Raw genomic sequence first — 23,947 nt, 5'->3', positions numbered from 1 at the left:
GGGAGCCCTGGGGTCAGGGGCGAATTAAAGGGCCCGGGGCTCTGGCCGCGGTGGAACTCCAGGCCCTTTAAATCACCGCGGGAGCCCTGCCGCTGCTACCCCAGGGTGGCCGGGCTACGGCTGGGGTAGCGGCGGCAGGGCTCTGGTGGTGATTTAGAGGGCCCGGGGCTCCAGACGCTGTGGGGAGCCCCAGGCCCTTTAAAAGCCCTCCAGAGCCCAGCTGCCGGGGCCCTGAGGCTCCCCCAGCAGGGCTCGGGCAGCGCTTTAAAGGGCCCGGGGCTCCCCGCAGGGGCCGGAGATTCAGAACCTTTAAATCCCTGCCTGAGCCCCGCTGCCGGAGCTCCGACGGTGATTTAAAGGGCTTGGGGCTCCCCGCAGCGGCTGGAGCCCTGGGCCCTTTAAATCACCACCGGAGAAGCCAGTCCAGTCCTTCACGGCGTACCAGCCTGTACCAGCTTACTTTCACCTCTGGTTCAGAGCATGAAGTGATGATTTCTATTAGTCTAAAGCAGGGGTGGACAAACTTTTTGGCCCAAGGGCCACATCTGAGTGGGGAAATTGCATGCAGGGCCATGACCGTAGGGCTGGGCCAGGGGGTTGGGGTGCAGGAGGGAGTGTGGGAGGGGGTGCAGTGTGTAGGAGAGGGCTCAGGACAAGGGGTTGGGGGCAGGAGGGGTGCAGGGTGTACAAGGGGCTCAGGGCAGTGGGAGCGGAGTGTGGTAGGGGACTCAGGGCAGGGGGTTGTGGTGCAGGAGAGGTTTGGGGTGCGGGCTCTGGCCCGGCACCACTTACCTGGAGCGGCTCTAGGGTGGCAGCAGTGCATAGCGGGGCTAAGACAGGTTCCCCATTCCCGGCCAATGGGAGCTGCGGGGGGTGATGCCTGCAGGTGAGGGCAGCATGCGGAGCCCTCTGCCCCCACCCCCAGGGGCTGCAGGGCCGTGGTGCCGGGTGCTTCCGGGAGCGGCATGGGGCCCGCAGCATCACAGGGGTGGCAACCCCACAGGCCAGATCCAAAGCCCTGATGGGCTAGATCTGGCCCGCGGGCCGTAGTTTGCCCTCCCCTGGTCTAAAGAGACAAAGCATTCTTAGGGAGTTTGGACATACATCTGTGTGTTTATACAGTGTGTGTATGTGAAAACAGTTACATCTTTGGACACATTTTATTCAGCTTTATTTGTTTTAATCCAGTATGAACTGTCTTCTGGATTCCATATCCTGGGTGATTCATTGTTGAAGAGCTGTTTTAAGTACTTAATGTGATATTCCAGAGCAATGTATGAGCTCTTCCAGCTGGATCTAACTACCAAGCATTCAGGAGGGCTGTGCCTATTCCTGCGGACGCCTTTGATTTTGGTAGTGCAGACAATGAAGCAAACAAAACAAACTTAGTTTAGCTGTTACTTCATTAGAAAAGCAGGAACATAAAATTGATGTTTATCAAGGGGGAAAGGCATTGTTTATATAAAAGAAATCATATTCTCAAGCTTCCAAGCGAGCATTACAGGGAGAATAACATTATTTATTTAAAGGAATTGAAAGTGGTCTTTTTAAAGATGACCCAGAATTATCTTGAAAGCTCAATTGTAATTAATATTGTGGTGTTCTCTAGACTGCATAATGGAAGAACACTTGAATTATGGTGAAATTTCCATTTTCTTCAACACAAGCAGAATTAAGCCTATGGCAAGCGCTTTTGAAATTCACACACACAAACTTGATAAAGTATTTAGGAAAAGATGGAGGGAGGGTCTTAGTGGACAAGGAGTTTTCCTCAACATCATAAATTATATATAAAACTGATCAGTTACTCTTTTGCTCTCACCTGTAGCGGGCAGCAGTATAAAACAAGGGCATCTGTATCCCCCTCTGAGATTGTTTCCAACTACATTAACTGGAGAAGAGGGAGAGTTATCTTTTAAACCTGCTTCATTTGCAGCCCCTGAATATTACCCCTTTAATCCTTTTGCAGTAAAGGCTGAACAAATAAAGCCCACGGAGAACAGAGACGGTTATGTCCTTTTACATATTTCCTGTAAATACTACAGATTAGACATCTTTGCTTTAGCAGGTGAGGCTTTTTGTAGTAATGTCCTTAAGGGCTGCAGTGTTAGCGTAGAATGGTGATTTCTCCTTTACATTTTATTTCATAGCTGTCAGTCAATGAGAAGCCTAAGTGAAAACAAAGATGTAATTGTTATGTTGGATACTTACATTTATTTTACCAAGGGCCTGATCATGCAAATCCCTTACATGAGTATTTCCATTGAGCTCAGTGTGAGGAAAGACTGAGTGAAGAGTTTACAAAGTTATGCTCCAAATAAATGAGGCTCTTGTTAGGCTAGCGCTCTGATTTCACAGAGAGGCATTTTCCTCACAATTACATCTGTGATTTTTGTATACTAATGTAAATGTAGTGACCTTATTTTTATGGGAGATGGGGAGAATTATATATATGGCTTGTAAATGACTGTAAAAGTTATCTGGAGTTGGACATTGTCACTAGGGGGCACTTAACCACACAAAATCAGCTTTAGTTTCCTTGAAACCCTTTCTTTTTGAAAACAGATGACTTTTTGAAATAAATATGTTGATCTTTATGAGGGATCAAATGTATGAGCATATAGATATGGGAACACATCTCTATATAAAACAGAACAGCAAGAGTGCAGATCTATAGTAAATCATTTCTTCATGGGAAGAAAGCTTGACAGAGTATTCCTACTGTAAGTACATAGCACATGATAGACAGACAAGAACATAAGAATGGCCATACTGGGTCAGACCAAAGGTCCATCCAGCCCAGTATCCTGTGTACCAACAGTGGCCAATGCCAAGTGTCCCAGAGGGAATGAACCTAACAGGAAATGATCAAGTGATCTCTCTCCTGCCATCCATCTCCACCCTCTGACAAACAGAGGCTAGGGACACCATTCCTTAACCATCCTGCCTAGTAGCCATTAATTTACTTAACCTCCGTGAATGTATCTAGTTCTCTTTTAAAGCCCGTTATAGTCCTAGCCTTCACAACCTCCTCAGGCAAGGAGTTTCACAGGTTGACTGTGCACTATGTGAAGAAAAACTTCCTTTTACCATATATAAGCTGCAGATACGGCAATGGAATTAATTATTTCAATAGCATGTACTGTGCTTGTATTTAGTCTATGGAGAGGTTATCAGGTGATAAGAAGTATGGAGTATGGGTAAAAATATCACTGATATGGGCACTGGAAAACCTACATGATTTTAAAAAACAAAACTCAATTTAGGACTATAAAAATACTTCCATTAAAATTTCAGCCTGAGAAAACTGCATGCAAAAACTGCTCTGTGCATAAGCAAATACCCCACTAAAGCTCTGATCCTGCAAAGACTTTCATATGTGTTTGTTTTTTAAGTGAGTAATCCTGCTGTCAGTGTGAGCACTTATGTGAGTAGAGTTACATGTGTGCTAAGTGCCTAATGACATTTAAATATAATCTGGTCTCATTGTTTTTAGGTTGTTTGTTTTGGCAGAGGTCCACCTTACCACAATGCATCTCAGATTAGATGCATAAGATGTCTTAATAACGGATATTTGTTAGTGGCATGACTTACAAGGTGTATTTGTGTATATAAAGGTCCATATTACTCAGCAGTTACATGCATGGAAGCAGTTTGCCAAATGACCACTTCTGCCCGTACCCCCCTGTTGTTGGCCAACTATCCACAATATGGAGAAAAGTAAATTGGGAGTTCTGTTGATGGGTTTTTCTGTGCTTCTATCTGCTAGTGCCAGTCATGGAGAGTAAGAAAGATATTCTGGAGTTATGTATTGCCAGGGCATTTTAATGCTGAAGCATACAAAATACAAGTATTCGTTTATAAATACTTTAATCATTGTGGCATGCATTAGCATCTCTATATTTATGTGTCTGTTTAACATTTCTATACTACGCTCCATTTGTCAAATGGCCATGCTGAGCTTCTGACTGAAACTTCTAATAGAAGGTCTCAGCCCGATGGTAGACTTGTTTTACTTTTGATCAATTTGATTTGTTGGTTTGCACATTGAGGAGAGACCATCAGCTTGAAGTCTACTTGATTTAAAAAACTCAGTTAAAAGTAGATAAATAATTAATGTGGCCATTTAAAATCCTCCAATCCACTCCCACTTTCATGGAGGGACCACTAGAAGGAAGGCATAACATGTAAGGGTTGGAGCTGGGGAAATGAAGATATGATATATGAGGAATATTGCAGTTTCCTGAGTTTTCCCTAAAGAATCACCACAGATGGTGCATGGTCATGCATGCCACACATACTGTAGGACCTATGCACGCACAGTTACATGGTTTTAAGTCTGTCTCTTGACATGCCTTTCTTTATGTTAAGACTTCACAATTTTTAATGCATTTTTACATTATAAAGTGTGTTCGATAAGATAGCATGAGGCATCATTTTACTACAAAAGGTTAGTGAAAACCTGTACTTCTGTACAAAATCAACTCAATTTCCCATAGCTTTCAGATACTTGTCCCCTAGTATAAAGCAAAATATTCTGTATCCATCTTATCTAAACTTCTTATTAATTCTGGTAGGTTGCAAGAATGAAAGCAAGTAAAATCAGTTCCAGGAAATGTAATATACACAAAGTTCAGCTACAACAGAATGGAGAATTTTGATGTCGGAACTTGCATTACTTTACATTGTCCGTTTTCTGGTAAGCAGCCTGCTGTTAAAATCAATAAATTATCGCAATCCGAAATGACCAAATCCATAAAGATAATTTCATCATTGACCTGAGGGGCAATTAACTGCTTTACCTACTGACCCAGTTTAAGATGTATTGTTGACTTTCCTATGGGTCAGTGGAGTTGAAGTTGAAAGTGCAGGTCAAACCTGGTAAATCTAGGTTACTGGGAACATTGCTTAGGCTGGCTGCGTGGTAAGGCTGTTGAGCCAAAAGATCAGTTTGTCCAGTTTTCCATGCATTACACTGATTGTGCTGCAGTTCATTCACGTATATATATTTTTCCCTGTAGGTCTTTTAGTGACTTTGGCCACAATGGTGCAGTCTGATCCATGCAGACATGAAGGTCTGCCCACATGGCTCAGGTGCTCATATGGATCAGGGTCTACATGCTGACATTTTTTCCCCTCCATCTGCTGTGTAAATAGGGTGACCAGCTGTCCTGTTTTCCGACTGGGCTGTTAAAAGTCTCGTTGGCGGTGTTGCAGAGCTCAGACAGGTTAGTCCCTACCTGTCCTGGCATCTCAGACCACGCTGCACCCCGGAAGTGGCCATCAGGTCCAGCTCCTAGGCACCCTAACCCCCTCTCCCAGCCCTGAGCCACCCCAAACCCAGAGCCCCCTCCTGCACTTCAAACCCCTGATCCCTGGCCCCATCCCAGAGCCTGCACCCCAAGATGGAGCCCTCACCCTCCCTGCACACCAATCCCCTGCCCCCCCCAGCCAGTGAAAGTGAGTGAGGGTGGGGAAGATTGAGCCACCGAGGGAGGGGAATTGTAGTGAGCAGGGAGCAGGGCCTCAGGGAAGGTGCAGGGGAGGGACCTTGGCGAAGGGGCGGGGCTAAACTGTTCAGTTTTGTGGGATTAGAAAATTGGCAACCCTGTATGTAAAGTGTCTCCACAGTGCAATCCACCATGTTACGTGGCAAGATGGGACACTAATTTCCTTTCTGTTCCTTTTAAAGGAGACTTTGTTCTGTCAAATTTGGCTTTAAAATAGTTTTTTTTTTTAAAACAAGATTTTTGAATATTTGTAGGAGGGACGTTACAACAAACATTCCCCTGCGTTATTTGCAACCCAGAACAGAATAAAACAGTGCTAGCTTATGAAAACAAGAAAATAAAATGGACTAGAAAGAAACAAACAAAAACCCTGACCAGTCTCATTTTATTCTCGAGGCTGAAAGAAACAAAATGAAACAGCCCTGTCAGAGAAAACAAACTAGCATGTAAAAATGTCAGTGAGGCATGGTGGTCCAGTGGATAATGTACTAGGCTGGCATTCAGGGTCCCTTTCTGGACTTGGCCTGCCCAGTTGCTGAGAGACCTCAGGCAAGTCGCTTTTCTTCTGTTTCCTCATCTGTAAAATGTGGTTAATAATACCATTGTAAAGTGCTTTTTAGATCTATAGTTGCAAAACGCTACATAATAGATAGGCTGTAGTATTATTTATTAAGGTGTTACTAATAGGATAAATAAGAGGTGCGCGTGTATAAATTCTAAAACTGACAATGTCTCTAATGGGTATGCCTGTTAAATATTTATTTGTGTTTTGCCTGGCTAATTTTTCCATTTTTAAAAATCAATGGTCTTATTTACCATAAAAATGATTCACTAGAAGGAAGGAAGAGGGTTTTTTTAATGTACAAAGTATAATTAAATCAAATGCAATGATATTAAATCTACCAATGTGCTGTAATGAAAGCACAGCGTTTGCTATAATAATAGTTGGTGGTTGTTGTTTTTTAATGAACATCTGCTTTTATGAACTAATCCTACCTAATTGACTTTTTTAAAAAGTTCAATATTAGAGATCGTGGGATGTATCCTGGCCCTCACTAGGTCTGCTTTGCCCAGCTCCACTGATGTGAAGCCTCTAGAAGGCCAGAAGATCAGCTCCTCCGGGATCCTGCATGGGGATGGAGTGTACTCTCAGGTAGCACAGTGACAGAACTGCTGTAGTGGCTCCTACATTGCCCCTCTTTCCCAATCCTTGGCAGAGAAGAAGGATGGTCTATGGTTATGGGGGGCAGGGGGTCTGGGACATGGGAGACCAGGATTCCATTCCTTGCTCCATCATAGATTTCCTGTGTGACCCTGAACAAATCACTTAGTTTCTGTGTCTCGGTTCCTCATCTGTAAGATGGGGATAATAGCACTTCCCTACCTCACAGGTGTGTTGTGAGAATAACTACACTGAAAGAATGTGAAGCACTCAGATACTAATGATGAACATGAGCGCCAGGTTTGTATAATTTTTGGTGGTGCCCAGAATGGGTCCAAGCTAAGCCATCCCATCCATAGAATAGACCGGAGCAATTGCCCCAGGCCCTGCGATTTGGGGGGCCCTATGCTTCAGGCGGATGCAGGGTCCAGGGCGGCCTGGGTGGTGAGTGGGTGGCCTGGCACCGGCAGCAGCGAGTGACCTGGTCCCAGCCTCCTCCGCCCTGCCCTGCCAGCTCCCAGCATCACTCAGGAGAGTAGTCAGAATCTGGAAAGAGGCAGGGTGGGGGCTTGGTGGGAGGGGTGGAATGGGAGTGGGAGGGGGCAGCGCAGGGGCGGGAGGTGGTGGGACAGAGCAGGGGCGGGAGGAGGAGGCAGGGCAGGGGCTTGGGGGGGAAGAGGTGGAGTGGGGAAAGGCAGGGCAGAACAGGGGCAGGAACAGGCAGGGCGGAATACAGCACAGCAGGCTGGGTCCATGTCGCTTGCTGCTGCAGCACCACTAGCCCCCCAGTCCACCCTGGACCCCATGTCCCCCTGAAGCGTGGGGCTTCCCAAAGTGCATGGCCCATGGCAGTTGTCCCAGTCCATCCTATGGATGGGACGGCTCTAAAAATATAAGCCCAAACATTGGTGGAGCCAGGCCAACATTCCTGAATATTGGTGGAGCATGGGCACCACGGGCCCATATAACTCGCCGCCTATGGTGATGAAGGCTATATAAGTACCTGCGGTAGTTAGATACTCTGAGAGAAAGGGATTGTGGCCTGGTGCCTTCATGTCACAGAGACTCATGATTACTGTCCCTTTGGGGTTAAGAGCAGCTAGGCTACTGTTGCAAATAAAGGGTCCCCATGTCAGTCCCCGGCCAGCTCCAAAGTCAGGGTTATTGTGACAGTTATTTTAAAGCAATTTTGATGTGCCCCTGCATATGTGTGTGCGCGAGCGCGTGCACACACACACAGTGCAGAACAATAACATAAGAAACACCACCACCACTCTCCTTTCTCTAGCTTGGTCAGCAGTTCAGTGTGTCATGAAGACATTAAGGGCATGCAGCTATCAAGGTGTCATGAACAGACTCTGCAATAGTTTAAACTGTGGGTTTCTTTTTAGTTTCCCTTGCTGTTACAAGATATGGAATCACAATACACTCAGAGAATGTAAGCACTAGATAAGTTTATTTTATTTATCTGTGACAAAAGATATTAAATCTTGGGATCATGGAGTGCATTCGTTACATATGAACAAACAGGTAACGTCTCTGAGGAGAAGTGTCCAAAGCAATGGTTTAACCAAAGATATTTTCCATGTTGAAAGACCAGGCAGTTACAATGCACTGGTAATTGCCCAGAGATCTGCAAATCCCCACTGTCATTACAGAGAAATGTGACAATTGTTTTTGATATGGCCAGAAATGAGGACAGACATATGGATGGATTTTAAGTGGCACGTTGCAATGTTATTAAATGTAAACACAAGGGAGGAGAGCTACCTGCCTACCACCCATACTCTCCTATCCCAGGTAGTTATTTGGTTCCAGTGCGGGGGTTGCATGACTCCTTCCATATAACCCATAACTCGGGATAGGCTCTCTTCAGCCTGCCCCCCAGGACTCAGCTCACTCTGACCCCTACCACCACCATCACCACCCCACAAAGAGGATAGAGGGTGCAGAAGGGTGAGTACCTCAGTTTGTGAGGGCCACGAGGTCTCGCGCTATCCCATGAGCCGAAGACCCATCATCAACATCCCAGGTTTTTACCTCTGGGAACCATGCATTTTATCCACACTGGAAATTGGCCCAAAGTTGCAGCAAATTAACTCAGCCAAGTACCTCAGTTAGGTAGCAAGCACATTCCTACTTAATCTACTCTGGCTTGAGGGTGCTGCAAGGAAGGCAAAAACTCCCCAATCCTCTGCCAATTGGCCCATGGGAGAAAACATTCTTTCCTGGCCCCTAAACAGCCAATTGGCTAGACCTGCATAAGCTGTCTGGCCAGATTCCCATTCCTAGTTCAGGGAGGGTAGGGTGGGGCTGCTGGAATAGGGCCAAAAGAGGCTCCACATGCCTCCTGCCCCAGGCTAAACCCTGGGATCTGCGGAATGCCAGCCAATCAGCATTCCCCCACGCACAGCCCCCAGCTGGCCAATGGGTGCCAGAGACTCCAAGGGGAGGGAGGAATGTCTCCATGAGTGCCTCCCTTCCTTGCTGCTGGGACTCTCCCCTTTCACAGCCAGCTCCCTTAGATCCCCCACCTATTGAGATGTGATTTCAGTCCATGTGGCATTATTGGAGTCACTTTTGCTTTAAAAAAGATAAGTCATGTACTGTAAGTTCTAGTTTGAAATATTCCTTCATCTCTTGACATGCCCTGTGTGTTTCTTTCTCTTGTCTCTCATAAATCTACGGTCCATTTTTCTAGCCGTAGTGTGACTATACTTATGTTTCATGTAACCATGGCTCTGTGCCATGATTAACAAAGATGTTTGTCTTTCCTCTGTGGTCTTGGGAGCTAGTTATCTGTAATCCAAAGGGGAAGAAGGCATTGTGGAAAGCAAACACCTCAGTGATACACTTCGTTAACAACAGATGAAATCTGAAACTCTAGGTTGATTGCAGTTCTCCAGTTTTGGAGCATATAGTTAAACATCTGATTCACTGCCCTTTTGAAAAATGCTGTCCACTCCCCTTGGCTTGGAGCCATAAATATTAACATGCAAAATGTATTTTCTGAAGTTTTGTTTCTTCAAGGTTTGCAGTATCTGGAGCCTACTTTTATAGTTAAACAATCCACAATTGAGACAGTTCTTAATAATAGCAATAGGCCAATATGTTCCTGGTGGCTAAGATCTAGAAGTATTGTTCTTCGAAGTCCAGTCTTGTCAAATCATCTTTTTTCCCCTAGCTTCTTATTTAAATAATGTAAATAGTAATAGGTGTGGTTTTAGTTTTAGACCAAATTACTCTTTAATCAACAGATAGCTTTTCAGTTTTCTTTGTTGTTTCTTTCCACATCTCTTTAATTTGGGTTTGTAGATTAAGAATTTTATCCCATTATAAATAAACAGCAGTAATGGGTTAACTGGCAATGATTTTTCTTTATCAGCAGAAATTCTTAAATTCTTGCCCAGGAAGAATAATAAGTGTGACAGTGTCAAGTTTTATCTACTATGTTCTGTCAAGAACAAAGAGGAATGTCCAGTCCCAAATGCTCAATTCATTAGAAATTAGTAATTTACATGGGCATAATAGCAATATAATCTGAATGTCACTTAGTACTTGCTGAAGCTCATTTGGTCAGTAATTCACATGCTGATTCACACCAAGCATGCATGATTATTTTTTAATGTGATGGAAGAGAATATAGCTCACCAGGGAAGAATAAGCATCATGTTCTTTTTAGTAATAACACAAATATTTTAATTTAGTCATTTGGTCCTAAGGACTTTTTCAGAATTCTCTTTTCACTCTTGTGAAATAAGCATTTAAATTGTCCTCCATGGATGCATTATCTCATGCATGTTACTTGCTGGAAATAGTCAACATGCAACCAGTAGTAAATAGATTTCCATTTTTAAATCATCATTTTATTCATTAAAATGTCTGCGACTTCAGTTGCAAAATTCTAGATCTGCTTCTTGTGCATGACATGGTTTCTGCCTCATGGTGGTGAGTATAAACATTACAAAATTGTTTTCTAAACATTTATACATAAATAGTTGTTGATATGTAGTATGGCTACATTTTTCTAGTAGGTGTCTATTAAATTGCACCTGCATGCTTTATGTATACAAATTGTGCCCAAGTGCTGGGTTTTGTGTGTGCATATATTGCTTTGCAAGAAGCAGTATTAGTTTGGGGGTTACAAATGTTTGCATATGCAGAATTTGTGGGTGTGGTTTTAAAGGCTCAATTTGACTCTACAACATTAAAAGTGCACATGAAACATCTATTTATAAATAATCTTTCAGTGTCGACATTTGGCACAAAATGCATCTTTTTCTTTTTTGCCATTGGGGTACTTTATAATGTCTGCACAACTCTTACTGCTGTTGTTTTCACTCTCTGTTTAATTAAAAGGAAACATTTAGCATGTTTTCAATGAAATGTGTAAGGTCTTGAAATGATTTCTCTAGATGAACTTGTTTCATTCCCCCTGCTGTTTCCCACTGTGTCCTGAGCACTGCCAGTACCTGAGTTGGCATAGGAATGATGGCACTCAAAAGTGAGATGCAATTGAGATTTTTAAAGTAAACACAGGATCCTTGCCAGAGCAGAAACCAAATATGTGACAATATTTGTAAAGCATGAAATGTCAGGATCCAGGATGTTTCACCTGTAGCAAAGCCTGGAATAAAGGAGGAGATAATTACAGTTAGCAAATGAAATTTTAAACAATACATATTCGTTTTAAATACCTTTATTACTCTGTATTTTTCAGCAATATGTTCTAATAGCAAAAGTTAACAGTAGTCTAGTCGTAATTGTCAGTTTCAGGATAACTGCACCTGTATTTCCCCCTCCACGGTCTCTTGAGGGCACCCAGCTATAGAGCCCTGCGTGGATACAAAATGTGTATCTGCATCCGAGCCGCAAAAATTGTCTGTGGATATCTGCAGATTTGCAGGGCTCTACTTACTGTGGCTGGGCTGAGGCTCTGAGGCTCCCCACCCCCTGCTGCAGCCCAGTCAGGGAGAGCCGCGTGGGGAGCCTGCTCAGAGTCACGGACCTTCCACGTGCCCTCAGCCAGGTGGGGAGCCTGGGAGGCGGGGACATGGCCAGAGGCTGCTCTCAGCCTCCCCCACCCTGCACCGCAGGCACATGGACGGTCCGCTGCAGCTCCCCATGGCTCCCCGGCTGGGCTCCACGCTGGCCTGGATAGGTGGGGAGACCGGTGGAGCTGCCCAGGGAGATGCTCCTTAAACTATCACCCAGCATGCAAAAAAATTTCAAACTCCAGAGGGATATGGGTGTTTGAGAGAGGAGGGGTGTACTTTTTATATTGATTTTAATATAAATACACCTTTTTAAAACCTAACACCCCTCCTTTTGTAACAGTTATGAAAAGACTGAGCTTTAATAATAATTTTCTAGGGTGGGAGAGGAGGAAGAGGTGATGGGTTTTAAAATATTTTATTAAAAGGAAATTGATTAAATCTAAAGTAAGTAAACAAGAAACCTCTTACCTGAAAATGCAGTCTCTCTCTCTCTCTCTCTCTCTCTCATGTATATTTTACTGATAAATATTAGTATTATTTATATGCTATGAACAGTTGGATGCTGAAAAATATCAAATTGTAATTGATATGTTGCTCCTATATTATTCAAATCAGTTTTAAAACCAAAGCTGTTTGTCATGATAGTGATTTCCGCCCCCCCCCCCCCGCCCTCCCCTCAAAGTTCGTGAGACTCACATGAGGCAAAAAGCAGAAACCTAATCCCCTGCACTTTTCAAACTCATATTATATTCTTGTCCATGAATGACCTTTTACAAATGACTACCAATAACTGTAGCTGAATACAAGCACCGTTCTTGGTAGCAAAAGGTCATACTCCAGTTTTATAAAATGTGGATAAATTTGTACTCCCCGCAGCAACGGATTGTTCTAGGTTTTTATATTGTGTTTGACCAATCTTAATTCAAAACCTGCATTAGGGAAGATTACACTGTGCCTTTGTTTAGTTCTGCTTTTCCTCCTCCAGCCACCTTTCACTACAAATTTAGATCTGTTAGAGAAATTTCCTTACTTTACAAGTTTTTAACAGTCGACTTCAAAGGACTATAACCTGCTACCTTCTCCTTATTTTTTGCATCCTATGCTCAATGATTAATGGCCAGATGCTATCACTCTTACTCCTTATACTAGGTAGCACCTTACTGTGTGAATAGTCTCTATCTAAGGGCCAGAATCCTCCATCCTTATGCACTCTGGGTAATATTTACTTCATTGAGTATCCCCATTCATTTCAGTGTGTGATGTTTCGGGAGTACTTAGGGCTATGAGGCACCTCAATACCACCTGCCCTTAGTGCGAGCAAGCCTTGTGTGTCTGCTATGGGTCAATGCCCTAACTCCACCAGCCTCTGGCGATACAAGCACTGTCTTCCATGCCTCTGCAGGCCCCACTTTCTCTATACCGATTAACTACAGGCACACTCCAACCCCTGAGTGCTCTGAGCCTGGAGTGCCCAGCCCCTGTTCCACTGAACACTCTCACAATTCCCAGATCCTCCATTCCCAAAGGAACAGGACACCTCTACTTGCCACTTATGCCTTGGAACACAGCTCCGCTAAAAATACAGCACTTAGATCTGTATATGTAGTAAAAACAAAAAAGAAGCATATTTAACAAAGAATAGAGATTTGTGTGATAGCAAATAGAAATATTGGAAACAAATGGTTACATATAAAACAAAATCATAACACGCAGTCTAGAGCCTAGTCTTACCTAATAAGGCACAGCCATGTCAAATCAAGTTTAGCTCACCTCAAAGTCTTTCCAGCGTGTTTCAGCCAGATTTGGCTGTGATCCTTTTTTTTTTTAATGAAGCAAACACATGGTTAGTTTGCTTCCTAAGTGAAGGATCCAGAGAGCATTTTTGTCTCTTACAGTTGAAGTCCAAAAATCCATCGTCTTCACTTGCAAACAGGACTCCCTCCTGCTGGTTTATCTTCATTTAAATTCCCTCTCCAGAAGATTTCACAATCCCTTCATTAGCATCCAGCTCAGACTGTAAATGAGCATCCGTTGTGAACCATACAATACTCAGTTTCCCTAGCCAGACAGATAGATAAATATCTTCTGCCAGAAAGGAACTTGTTGATCACCTTCTGGTGACAAGCCACAAATTTGCAGGCTTTAAGAATAGAAGTTTCAGTATATCTATATAGCTCCTTACACGTTATCAGTACATAGATTTTGCAATGGTTATGGTGACCATGTGAGACAGGCTTTCAATAGAGCTCTTATATGACACCCTTTCGTGAGGTAGTATGTAGATATCAAACCCAGGGAATCCCTGTAACCCTTAGGCACCCCTGTGTCCTCTGCCAGTTGGCACCAAGAGTCCCTCAGTCACACAGGGGCTGCTTGTGGCTAAAGTACTATGCAGCGTGAGTTAGGGTGGTCTCAAATAAAGGAATGCATCAGTATCAAGTCAGTAGAGAACCCTTATGTAGTCCTGGTAAATTGAAAGAGCATTTGCCCTCCTCTCTGTTGCTCATTTTTGGCCTCCTGTTTCATTGGCAATTAAACACATTTTATTTTGACGTGTATTAGCTGTAGACTAGGCTTCCCATGGAGACTCGGCTTTGGGAGTATACTTTGTAATTGCTGCCAAGAAACTGGATTCCTCCATCCGTAGCTGGACTTGCTGTGCACACATCAGGCATGCTTCTGCTTCAGAGATCCAAACGAGAGAACCCTTGTGGACTGGTGTGTACGCCACAGTTGTTCTAGCAGGTGACTCAAAGGGAAGCCTCCCTGGGCTTTCCTTAGTTGCAGGTTATGGTGCCATGTTGTGACACTTTCTTGGGGAGCCCAGAACTCTGAGTCACTTTGTTCACCCCTTGTGATCATAGGTTTCTTTGTTTTAGAAATTGTCTAATCTAATTGAGATTATTTGGGGTTGGCATGTTTTAGAGCTGGATTTCAGTTCTTTTTCCTAGAAGTGTAAGAACAGTGGTTGACCTACCCCAGAAGATGCCAAATTGCAGACCCTGGGCTACATATGGTTCACCCAATGTTTCTAATATCACCGCAGCTGCAACTTCCACTTTTGCTGCTGAAGCCATGTATGTTCAATGTAGGCAGAAGTTGGGCAGGAATAAAAACCAAAGCAGAAATGGTGGTGTGGTGCCAAGTCTACACAGCCCACAGTAGCCAGCCTCCCAGCCCATGTCAACAGACTTGGGCTCACAGGGCTCATGCTACCACACTAAAAATAGCTGGGTAGACCTTGCAACTCTGAGGCCTAGAAAGGGGGGTGGATTTCAGAGTCCAAGCCGCAACTTCAAAGCACTGTCCACACAGCTATTTTTAGAGTGCTAGTCTGAACCTCGCCAGCCCAAGTCTGTTAACCTGGGCTAGGAGGCTCATTGCCATGGGTTGTGCGGATGGACCCTAAGTAGTCTAAGGTAGCAGCACAATGCATTGATGAGATAACTGTGCATGGTCATGGATTTATTTCTGTGTGGGATGAGTAAGTACTGTGCCGTTAGTTTAGCTATTTAGTTAGAGATGAAGAGACCAGTATTAAAACTAACTCAGAGAATAGTCGGGAGGACATTTTTACGTAATATGTAATTTCCATGTAATCGATTGTAATTGCCACATGGATGTTATGTAATCAGAAATGGGAGGCGAGATGGTCCATGTGATCACAAATGGGAGAAGAGGTATTCCTCGTTAGTCTGAACGTGAAGTTTCATGTCTGTAAGGCAGTCATTGCATTATGATGAGGTCCACACTGTGAAAACGTTTGTGAAAATGCATCCATATGTTAAGCCATGATCCTTCCATACTTAATTGCAGATTACTAGGAACCCAGGAAAAGTACCATTACTTGCCCCATTAGACCTTTCGAAGTGCAGAGAAATCTGAAAAAGTCATGGGGTATCCAGAAAAAAACAAACATAGATTTCAAAGCAGTCCTATGGTGATTTGGACATAAACAGAATTAAGCAAACTACTCTTATGATCTGTTGGATACAGGCCTACTATGTAATGAACATGGAAAATGCACACAGAATTCTGTTGGAAAATGTTACATTAATATTGCAGTGATGTTAAAACTGCTGTATGTAGCATTCTGATGTCTGAATGTGTGGTTATTAAAGGAACTCTGATGATGAAACAAAGCAATGCAGATGTAGCTTTCCAATAAAAAATGAACATCCTATACTACAAATGGAAATAGTAGAAATACTTGTTCATAGAAAATTATACATCTCTTGTAAACATTTGATACTGCTGCCGGCATGGTAAAGGGCCAAATTCTGCACTGCCTTATATCCTGTGTATCTTCCTTGGTTTTAATGGGATTGCACAGAGTATGAGTCCATTCAGAATTTGGCCCAGATCCATATTCCATTTTTTGTTAGGAATGGAATCTTCAGTTTTCCTCCTCTTATGCTCAAAACAGTTAATGAACAAGGCCCTAAAAAAATCCTATTAATAGAGCGTCTTTGTGAAACCCAGAACAACTTATTTTGCTCCTTTTTGTTTTATTTGTAATTATTTCATTAGATGAAAACTAAATGTGCACGTGGATCGGCCAAGACACTTGGCTACTTGAGCTTTCGTACATGTTTAGATTCCCAGGGTCCTTTGAACCTCCCAGGGAACAGCTCTGCATCCTTATTAGAGACTGACAATTAAAGGTCTGTTTTCATATCAAAAATAATCACCAAAAATTAGCCAGGCAGACCTTGGAATGCTATGAGAATTCAAACGCTTTGAGATGGCCAACTTTCCTTCATTTGGTTCAATCAATATCAACTTGGGGTTCTTTTTATGTTTAACATTGCCAGGGTAACTTGTGAGTTGGCATCGTGACAGATAAGAAGGATTATGCAATACCGTAAAGATGTAATTAATAGATTGTGGGCCCCAGCAATCATATTCAGTTGCATAATTAGACAGAGGTTCAGAAATATGTTAAAGGACATTTTTAAGACAATGTTGTAAATAAGCCATTTGTAATGTTTTAAACCGATGTAACAAAAAGGAGAAAAATGTCATTGCAGCTGAAAGTGGCTTGATAAGAGATATTTATACATAGACAGCAATATGAAGAGCTGAGGTCCCCTCACAGAGAACACCTTAATACCTGCCTCCTCCTATAAATTGAAGGGGTCCAGCTGGAGCACCTTGGACAACCCCAGCTGTGGCAATATAGCACAAGGAGAAAGGCGGTCTCTCAAGTAGCTAGGCCCCAGAACTTATTTTCCTCTTAGTCTAGACACAGCCTAAACCTTCAGTGGATTACATGTAGTGTTCACTTCCCAAACCCTTCTCACCATCTGAAAGTATTTGTTCCCCTTAAAGTGTAGAATGATGGCTTGATTTTTAAAAAATCGTTTATTGCTAGCATTGTGCAAAGGGTGTCAATAGTGCCATGTAAGTTGGCGGATTTATGTATTTAAGGGATCTTATAATTAAACACAGTGGCACCTGCAGCCAGACACATGTTACACACGGTGTGTACCATTGGTAGTGGCGAGGAGGAGCCGTGCTTCACTGCTCACGCACCACTATCCCATCATGATAGGGGTGTTGGGGCCAAAATTGAGTGAGTGGCATTGTGATCTGGTGCACGAGGTTGGGGGCTGTCACAGTGCCACTCAGGTTTGCACCCGCAACCCCCATGCACCATGCCACAACACCACTCACTTATTTTTGACCCTGCCATCCCCTTTCATGAAAGGAGAGTGGTGGGGACAAACCCAGAGCTGCGACCCCTGAGCACTACATCACAATGCCTCTCCAAGTTTAGCCTGTGGCTCTCCCATCATGATGGAGGCCTGGTGGGGTCAAACCTGTGTTGGCAGGGGGTGGACAGCAGGTGGCTGACTCCTGAAATGTGGGGTCCCCCTGTCCAACAGCCCATATCCCCTCTCAGGGATGGGGAGTGGCACTGCATCTGTGTGTGCCAGGCTGGAAGGTGGGGCTGAGACTCAGTGAGTGAGGCTCTGGGATCAGTGGCTGCAGCGAGGATCTCTCCATAGGGATTGATGGTGCACACCGTATCAGAAATTTAGCGGGGTGGGGAGCGCCTGATTAAATAAAGTAGTGGTCTTTTGCTTTTTGAAATGAAACACTTCACTGTTCCTGTATGCTAAGGGAGGGAAAAGGCTGTCAGGAGTCATAATGTGCCTGGCTGTTTGAACACAAGAAACAGCAGCAAGCTGTTTTGAGTACTCGTCATCAGAAGAAATATTTCCTTACAGAAACTTTTGTAACCAGTGATCTGAATCATGTGCACCAAAAGTAGTAGAAAATCTAAAGGAATTATGCCAGATTAATCTGCAAACCTCCACAAATATTGCTTTCTCTTGTATGGAGGAGGGGTGATGGAGTGTGAATACTTACATGCTGTTCTCTGCATAGGTTGTGTATGTAAAGATATTTGAAGAACAAATGTTACAGTACATCATGAGAGCAACAACTACTGCATGGCCTGTATCCAATATCTCTCACATTGTAATACATTTTAGTCTTTAGATCCTTCATTCAAGTAAACGTCAATTTTTATTTTATTTAAAAATAAACTACCCTGGAAACACTAACATGACTGAAAACACTGAGAACTCTAAAAAGCATGGGCTCTATATATGTTATTTTAGGTTAAGTAACCTGAAGTTCATATAGGAAGGCCGTTTGTCACAGACTCTTCTAAAACAGCTAGAAATATTGTCTTACCTTTTTTGTGGCAGAAGAAAAATGGCTTTAAAATGATTTAACAGTCAGCCCAGTGAATATAAGGACAGTTTTCCAGTTCAGTGTTACTAAGGATGTTTAGGGGTTGTCTACACAAACAGCAAAGAATCCTGTGGCACCTTATAGACTAACAGACGTTTTGCAGCATGAGCTTTCGTGGATGGATACCCACTTCTTCGGATGCAAGTAGTGGAAATTTCCAGGGGCAGGTTTATATAGGCAAGCAAGAAGCAAGCTAGAGATAACGAGGTTAGTTCAATCAGGGAGGATGAGGCCCTGTTCTAGCAGTTGAGTGAAAACCAAGGGAGGAGAAACTGGTTCTGTAGTTGGCAAGCCATTCACAGTCTTTGTTTAATCCTGAGCTGATGGTGTCAAATTTGCAGATGAACTGGAGCTCAGCAATATCTCTTTGAAGTCCGGTCCTGAAGTTTTTTTGCTGCAGGATGGCCACCTTAAGATCTGCTATTGTGTGGCCAGGGAGGTTGAAGTGTTCTCCTACAGGTTTTTGTATATTGCCATTCCTAATATCTGATTTGTGTCCACTTATCTATATTTAAAGAGTGTAATCATATTCAACCAGGATTCCTTTTCCTTAGAGACTGTCCAGTTTGGCCGATGTACATAGCAGAGGGGCATTGCTGGCATATGATGGCATATATTACATTGGTGGACGTGCAGGTGAATGAACCGGTGATGGTGTGGCTGATCTGGTTAGGTCCTGTGATGGTGTTGCTGGTGTAGATATGTGGGCAGAGTTGGCATCGAGGTTTGTTTCATGGATTGGTTCCTGAGCTAGAGTTACTATGGTGCGGTGTGCAGTTACTGGTGAGAATATGCTTCAGGTTGGCAGGTTGTCTGTGGGCGAGGACTGGCCTGCCACCCAAGGCCTGTGAAAGTGTGGGGTCATTGTCCAGGATGGGTTGTAGATCCCTGATGATGCGCTGGAGGGGTTTTAGCTGGGGACTGTATGTGATGGCCAGTGGAGTCCTGTTGGTTTCTTTCTTGGGATTGTCTTGCAGTAGGAGGCTTCTGGGTACACGTCTGGCTCTGTTGATCTGTTTCCTTATTTCCTCGTGCGGGTACTGTAGTTTTGAGAATGCTTGGTGGAGATTTTGTAGGTGTTGGTCTCTGTCTGTGGGGTTAGAGCAGATGTGGTTGTACCTCAGTGCTTGGCTGTAGACAATGGATCTTGTGGTGTGCCCGGAATGGAAGCTGGAGGCATGAAGGTAGGCATAGCGGTCAGTAGGTTTTCGGTATAGGGTGGTGTTAATGTGACCAATAAGTTTGTGGCAAGATAGGGTGAGAATCTACCCCACATTAGTCTGCCACAGACTAACTATGCATGTGCATCCTGGTGACATGCATTAACAGTTTGATAGAGCATTTTGAGCTACTCCATTTCAAATGGTTTCAGAGTGGTAGCTGTGTTAGTCTGTATCAGTAAAAAGAACGAGGGGTACTTATGACACCTTAGAGACTAACAAATTTATTTGGGCATAAGCTTTCGTGGGCTAAATCCCATATCATTGGACGCATGCAGCAGAAAATACAATAAGAAGTTATATATACACAGAGAACATGAAAAAATGGGTGTTGCCATACCAACTCTAATGAGACGAATCAATTAAGGTGGGTTATTATCAGCAGGAGAAAAAAAACTTTTGTAGTGATAATCAGGATGGCCCATTTCAAACAGTTGACAAGAAGGTGTGAGTAACAGTAAGGGGGAAATTCAAGCCTAATTTAATGGTGTCCAATTTGCAAATTAATTTCAGTTCTGCAGTTTCTCATTGGAGTCTGTTTTTGAAGTTTTGTTGTTGGAGAATTGTGACTTTTAAGTCTGTAATTCAGTGACCAGGGAGGTTGAAGTGTTCTCTGAATGGTTTTTGAATGTTATAATTTTTGAGGTGTGATTTGTGTCCGTTTATTCTTTTGCATAGAGACTTTCTGGTTTGACCAATGTACATGGCAAAGGGGCATTGCTGGCACACGATAGCATATATCACATTGGTAGATGCGCAGGTGAACGAGCCTCTGATGGTTTGGCTGATGTGATTAGGTCCTATGATGGTGTCTCTTGAATAGATATGTAGACAGAGTTATCAACAGGCTTTGCTGCAAGGATAGGTTCCTGGGTTAGTGTTTTTGTTGTATGGTGTGTGGTTGCTGGTGAGTATTTGCTTCAGGTTGGGGGCTTACAGACAGAAGCAAATGGCTCTACCCATATTCTTGAATTAGCTGCGGGACTGGAATTAAAGGTTGGATACTGGAAATTTTGATCAGCCATTGCCTCCTGTGCTTTGAGTTTGGAGCTCATTTCTCATATCTTCCACTTTTAAATTGCTGAGCTGGGCAAAATGGTTACCAAAGTCAGCCATGAGAACAGCTGCCATGACATATTCTCAAAACACCAGCATTTTCAAACTGGTGGTAGAATTAAAAAATTGATTCCCACTGTTAGTGTCCCCAAAAAGACTACACTGTGTGGAGGTTAAGGGTGGATGGATGGATGTGTGTATGTGTTTTAGGAGCATGGAAACCAAGGGCCAAAATCTGGTCTCGCCAAAGAGAACTCCAGTTGTGCTCTTTGGGACTGGGATTCAGTCATAAAAGTAGTGTTGTAAGCATAAAATGTTAGAAATCTTTTTTTTTTCCAATTCAGAATGTTCTTATTGTTTTATAGTGCTCGTTAACATGAAAGGAGGTTAGCATTGATCTGAACCAACTATAATACATGGAAGCACTTTGCAAGCAGCTTGATATGGCTGTGCCAATGTGCTTCAATCCTAATTCCCAACATCTCTGCTAATACAAACCTTGGTCTCTTCTGAGACTGCTGCTGATGCCAAATCTATTTGGTAGTTTTCTAATGAGGTCAAATATCAACTAGTGAGTAAACAGAGAATGCAATATTCAGTTTGCTTGTGACCTTGAGTTTGACCCCTTTTCTCCCAAAGTGGACAGTCAATGTTTGCCCTGTTTAGCCCACATTATCTTTGCTAGTAGTTCATAAGGATGCTTAAGTGACTGCCACTGTAGTGATAGCATTGTGTTTAAACCACTAAAGAAAGAACTAAGGATGGTACCTCAGTTTCTCCTTTTAATTTTCCTTAACTGTGACTATAAAATTGTCACAGATGTATTTTCAAACTTTCACTTCATCTTCAGGCTTGTTTGAGGTAGATACCATAGGTTTTGACTGACAATGCAATTTGCATCTTGAAGCATCACTGTAAGAACAATGAAATGAAAAGGTTACTTGCACAAAACTCACTTTTCCCTCTGGGCTGACTTTAGAAACTCATTGATGTCACTTCCTTCCTCAGTCAGCAAGTGAATTTTTGTTAATTCTCAAGACCAGCTGTCCATGCTGTCAACAGAAAGCTATTAAAATTCCTTTAAAGTGAATCAAAATAGCCTAAAAACAAATATACTAGAAAACAGGAAAGCATCAGTATTCAAAGTCCACAAACCTCAGAGCAAAATAGTGTTGATCCAACCAGAGATTTCAAACATTGTACTTTCCTAGCAACTTGTATATCATTAAGGAATGTTAAAACACATACTCCTTAATACTCTATTACCAAAAACCTTACTAGGTTAAAAAAAATAGCCCCAAGATTTAATTCCATTTCTCACAAAGATTATCTCAATAAACCTGGGAATGACTTACCGTAAGTCTCCCCTAAATGATGTTTCCTTTTTTCCTCTCGGAGCTAAAAAGTACCATTTACATCTACCAAACAAAAATACTACACCAACATGCAGGAAATAATTATTGTAAGAGTCATTTTATGGTAAAGCCTACAGTAGTATGTTATTTTCAGTTTTTTCTCCTTAGGATGAGGATCAATAGAGAAGATCATTTTTCTTATTAATAATACCTTGTGTTACATTAAAAAATTCATAATACTGTTACCCAGTCTTAAAAAAAATCTACATTTTGTACACTCTGTATGTCAGTACAAAGAAATTCTTATGAAAAGGGACACTATTTACATAACTGTTCCTGGAAGAAGGAGTGCCTAATGTCACTCAACAGCAATACCCTGGGCCAATTAAAGAGTCATACTGACAAGCTGCAAAGGGAGTCCCATCATTATTGGTCTAGTTAACCATGGCTGATATATGTAGAGCTAGATGTAGGTGAATGTGAAATTCTTGGTCATCCACAAAGGATGTGGAGTACCTCCTAGCAGAGAGAGTGTAATTAATCTAGCCACACTTCTGACTATTACTGTGTGGTAGCACTTTGCAAGATACATTTACTGTCTCTTTTACCTGAAGGTTGAGGCTAGGTTTGATTCTACAAAGATATGTAATTTTTGATAGAAGCACAGAAACTCCCACAATGGGATAAAAGTAACCTCTATCCAGACTGGTATCTTGTCTCCAATAATACACTATAGAGAAGGTTCAGAGGAAGGTCAAAATAAGTAAATAAAACCATAATTCAACTAACCAATTTGTGTCCAGTTATTATGAGATGGAATTCTTCACGGCTGTGGCTGGGGAGTAACTTTTGCCATCTAACGTAAATCAGCAGAATCGCAGAATAAAAATGATCATTGTGACGATACCGCCCATAAGGGTCTAAGGAAATATGCTTAGAATGTGTTTTATGCTACATATACCATGTAACATATCTCTGTAAAGGTTATGATCTACTGAATGTATTAATCCTATTTGCATGCATGTATCATTTTTGTCTTCGATGTTATGAATGTCACTCTCTCTCTCTCACACACACACACACACACACACACAATCAATGTTAATTTAGCTAGTGTAACTGCAGATGTCAGTCTTATTCATGTATGTGGCTAAACTTTATCTAAATATTACTGATCTCTTCACCATAGTATCCTGCAGCAATGAAACCCACAGGTTAATTAAGATGATTCATAAAGCATATTTGCTGTTTAACCATTTGAAATTTGTCTTCATTTTAAACGTCTTGGAGTTTGTAATGTCTGATGTAATTAACAGGGTAGCATGATTGGCTTTCTGTCTATACCATTCATTTTATGACATCTTCACTACATCTTTCTTTCTCCTTTCCAAATGAAATAATATTTGTCTTTTTTCCTTGTATGGAAGCACCTTCTTTTCCCATTCACCCACCCAATGGATGTTTTCCTTTACAATAAAACATCTACCTTTGAAATCAGATCACCAAAATTCAGTGTGGTGGCCAAGATGAGACTATATCGTTGACTTAACTGGGGTTTTCCAGATTTTTAAGGGGGGAGAGTACTCTTCCAAGCAAGACCTACCTGAGTTTGCTGAACTGGAACCAAGCTTTGGAGGTTCTAGCTTAGCAGACTTCAACATCACGTCAGAGCATACATCCCAAAAGAGCGTATGTTCTAAGAGGACACCATGGAGCATGGTAGGCAGGAAATAGCTGGCTAAGAATCCTGCACTCAATTCTCTATCTCCAAAGTGCAGGAAGAAGGATGGATATTTCCCTCTGTGGCTAGCCCTTCTGTCCCAGATTATGGACCCAACTGTATTGGCATGATAGTGCGATATTGTGTATGACATAGTGTGCT

The 23,947-nt window shown here is 42.6% G+C and overlaps 1 protein-coding gene across 9 annotated transcripts in view; it reads left to right on the top strand.

Annotated features, from left to right (window-relative positions):
- Positions 1-23,947, top strand: part of CHST9 (carbohydrate sulfotransferase 9) — a 204,176-nt gene that overhangs the window by 160,158 nt on the left and 20,071 nt on the right. Inside the window, exon 1 of one of the 9 annotated variants that reach the window (XM_039526937.1) lies at positions 4,582-4,699. The exons of the other annotated variants lie outside the window; for them this stretch is intronic. Coding sequence (XP_039382871.1) covers positions 4,648-4,699 — 52 coding nt within the window. The 5' untranslated portion in view covers positions 4,582-4,647. Of the gene's footprint in view, positions 1-4,581; positions 4,700-23,947 lie in introns of those variants that run through there. 9 annotated transcript variants of the gene reach the window in all.

This window comes from Mauremys reevesii, linkage group 2, assembly GCF_016161935.1.
Source record: "Mauremys reevesii isolate NIE-2019 linkage group 2, ASM1616193v1, whole genome shotgun sequence".
Classification (NCBI taxonomy): domain Eukaryota; kingdom Metazoa; phylum Chordata; order Testudines; family Geoemydidae; genus Mauremys; species Mauremys reevesii.
The sequence above is the reverse complement of the archived record's forward strand: the minus strand, read 5'-3'. Positions and strand labels throughout refer to the sequence as shown.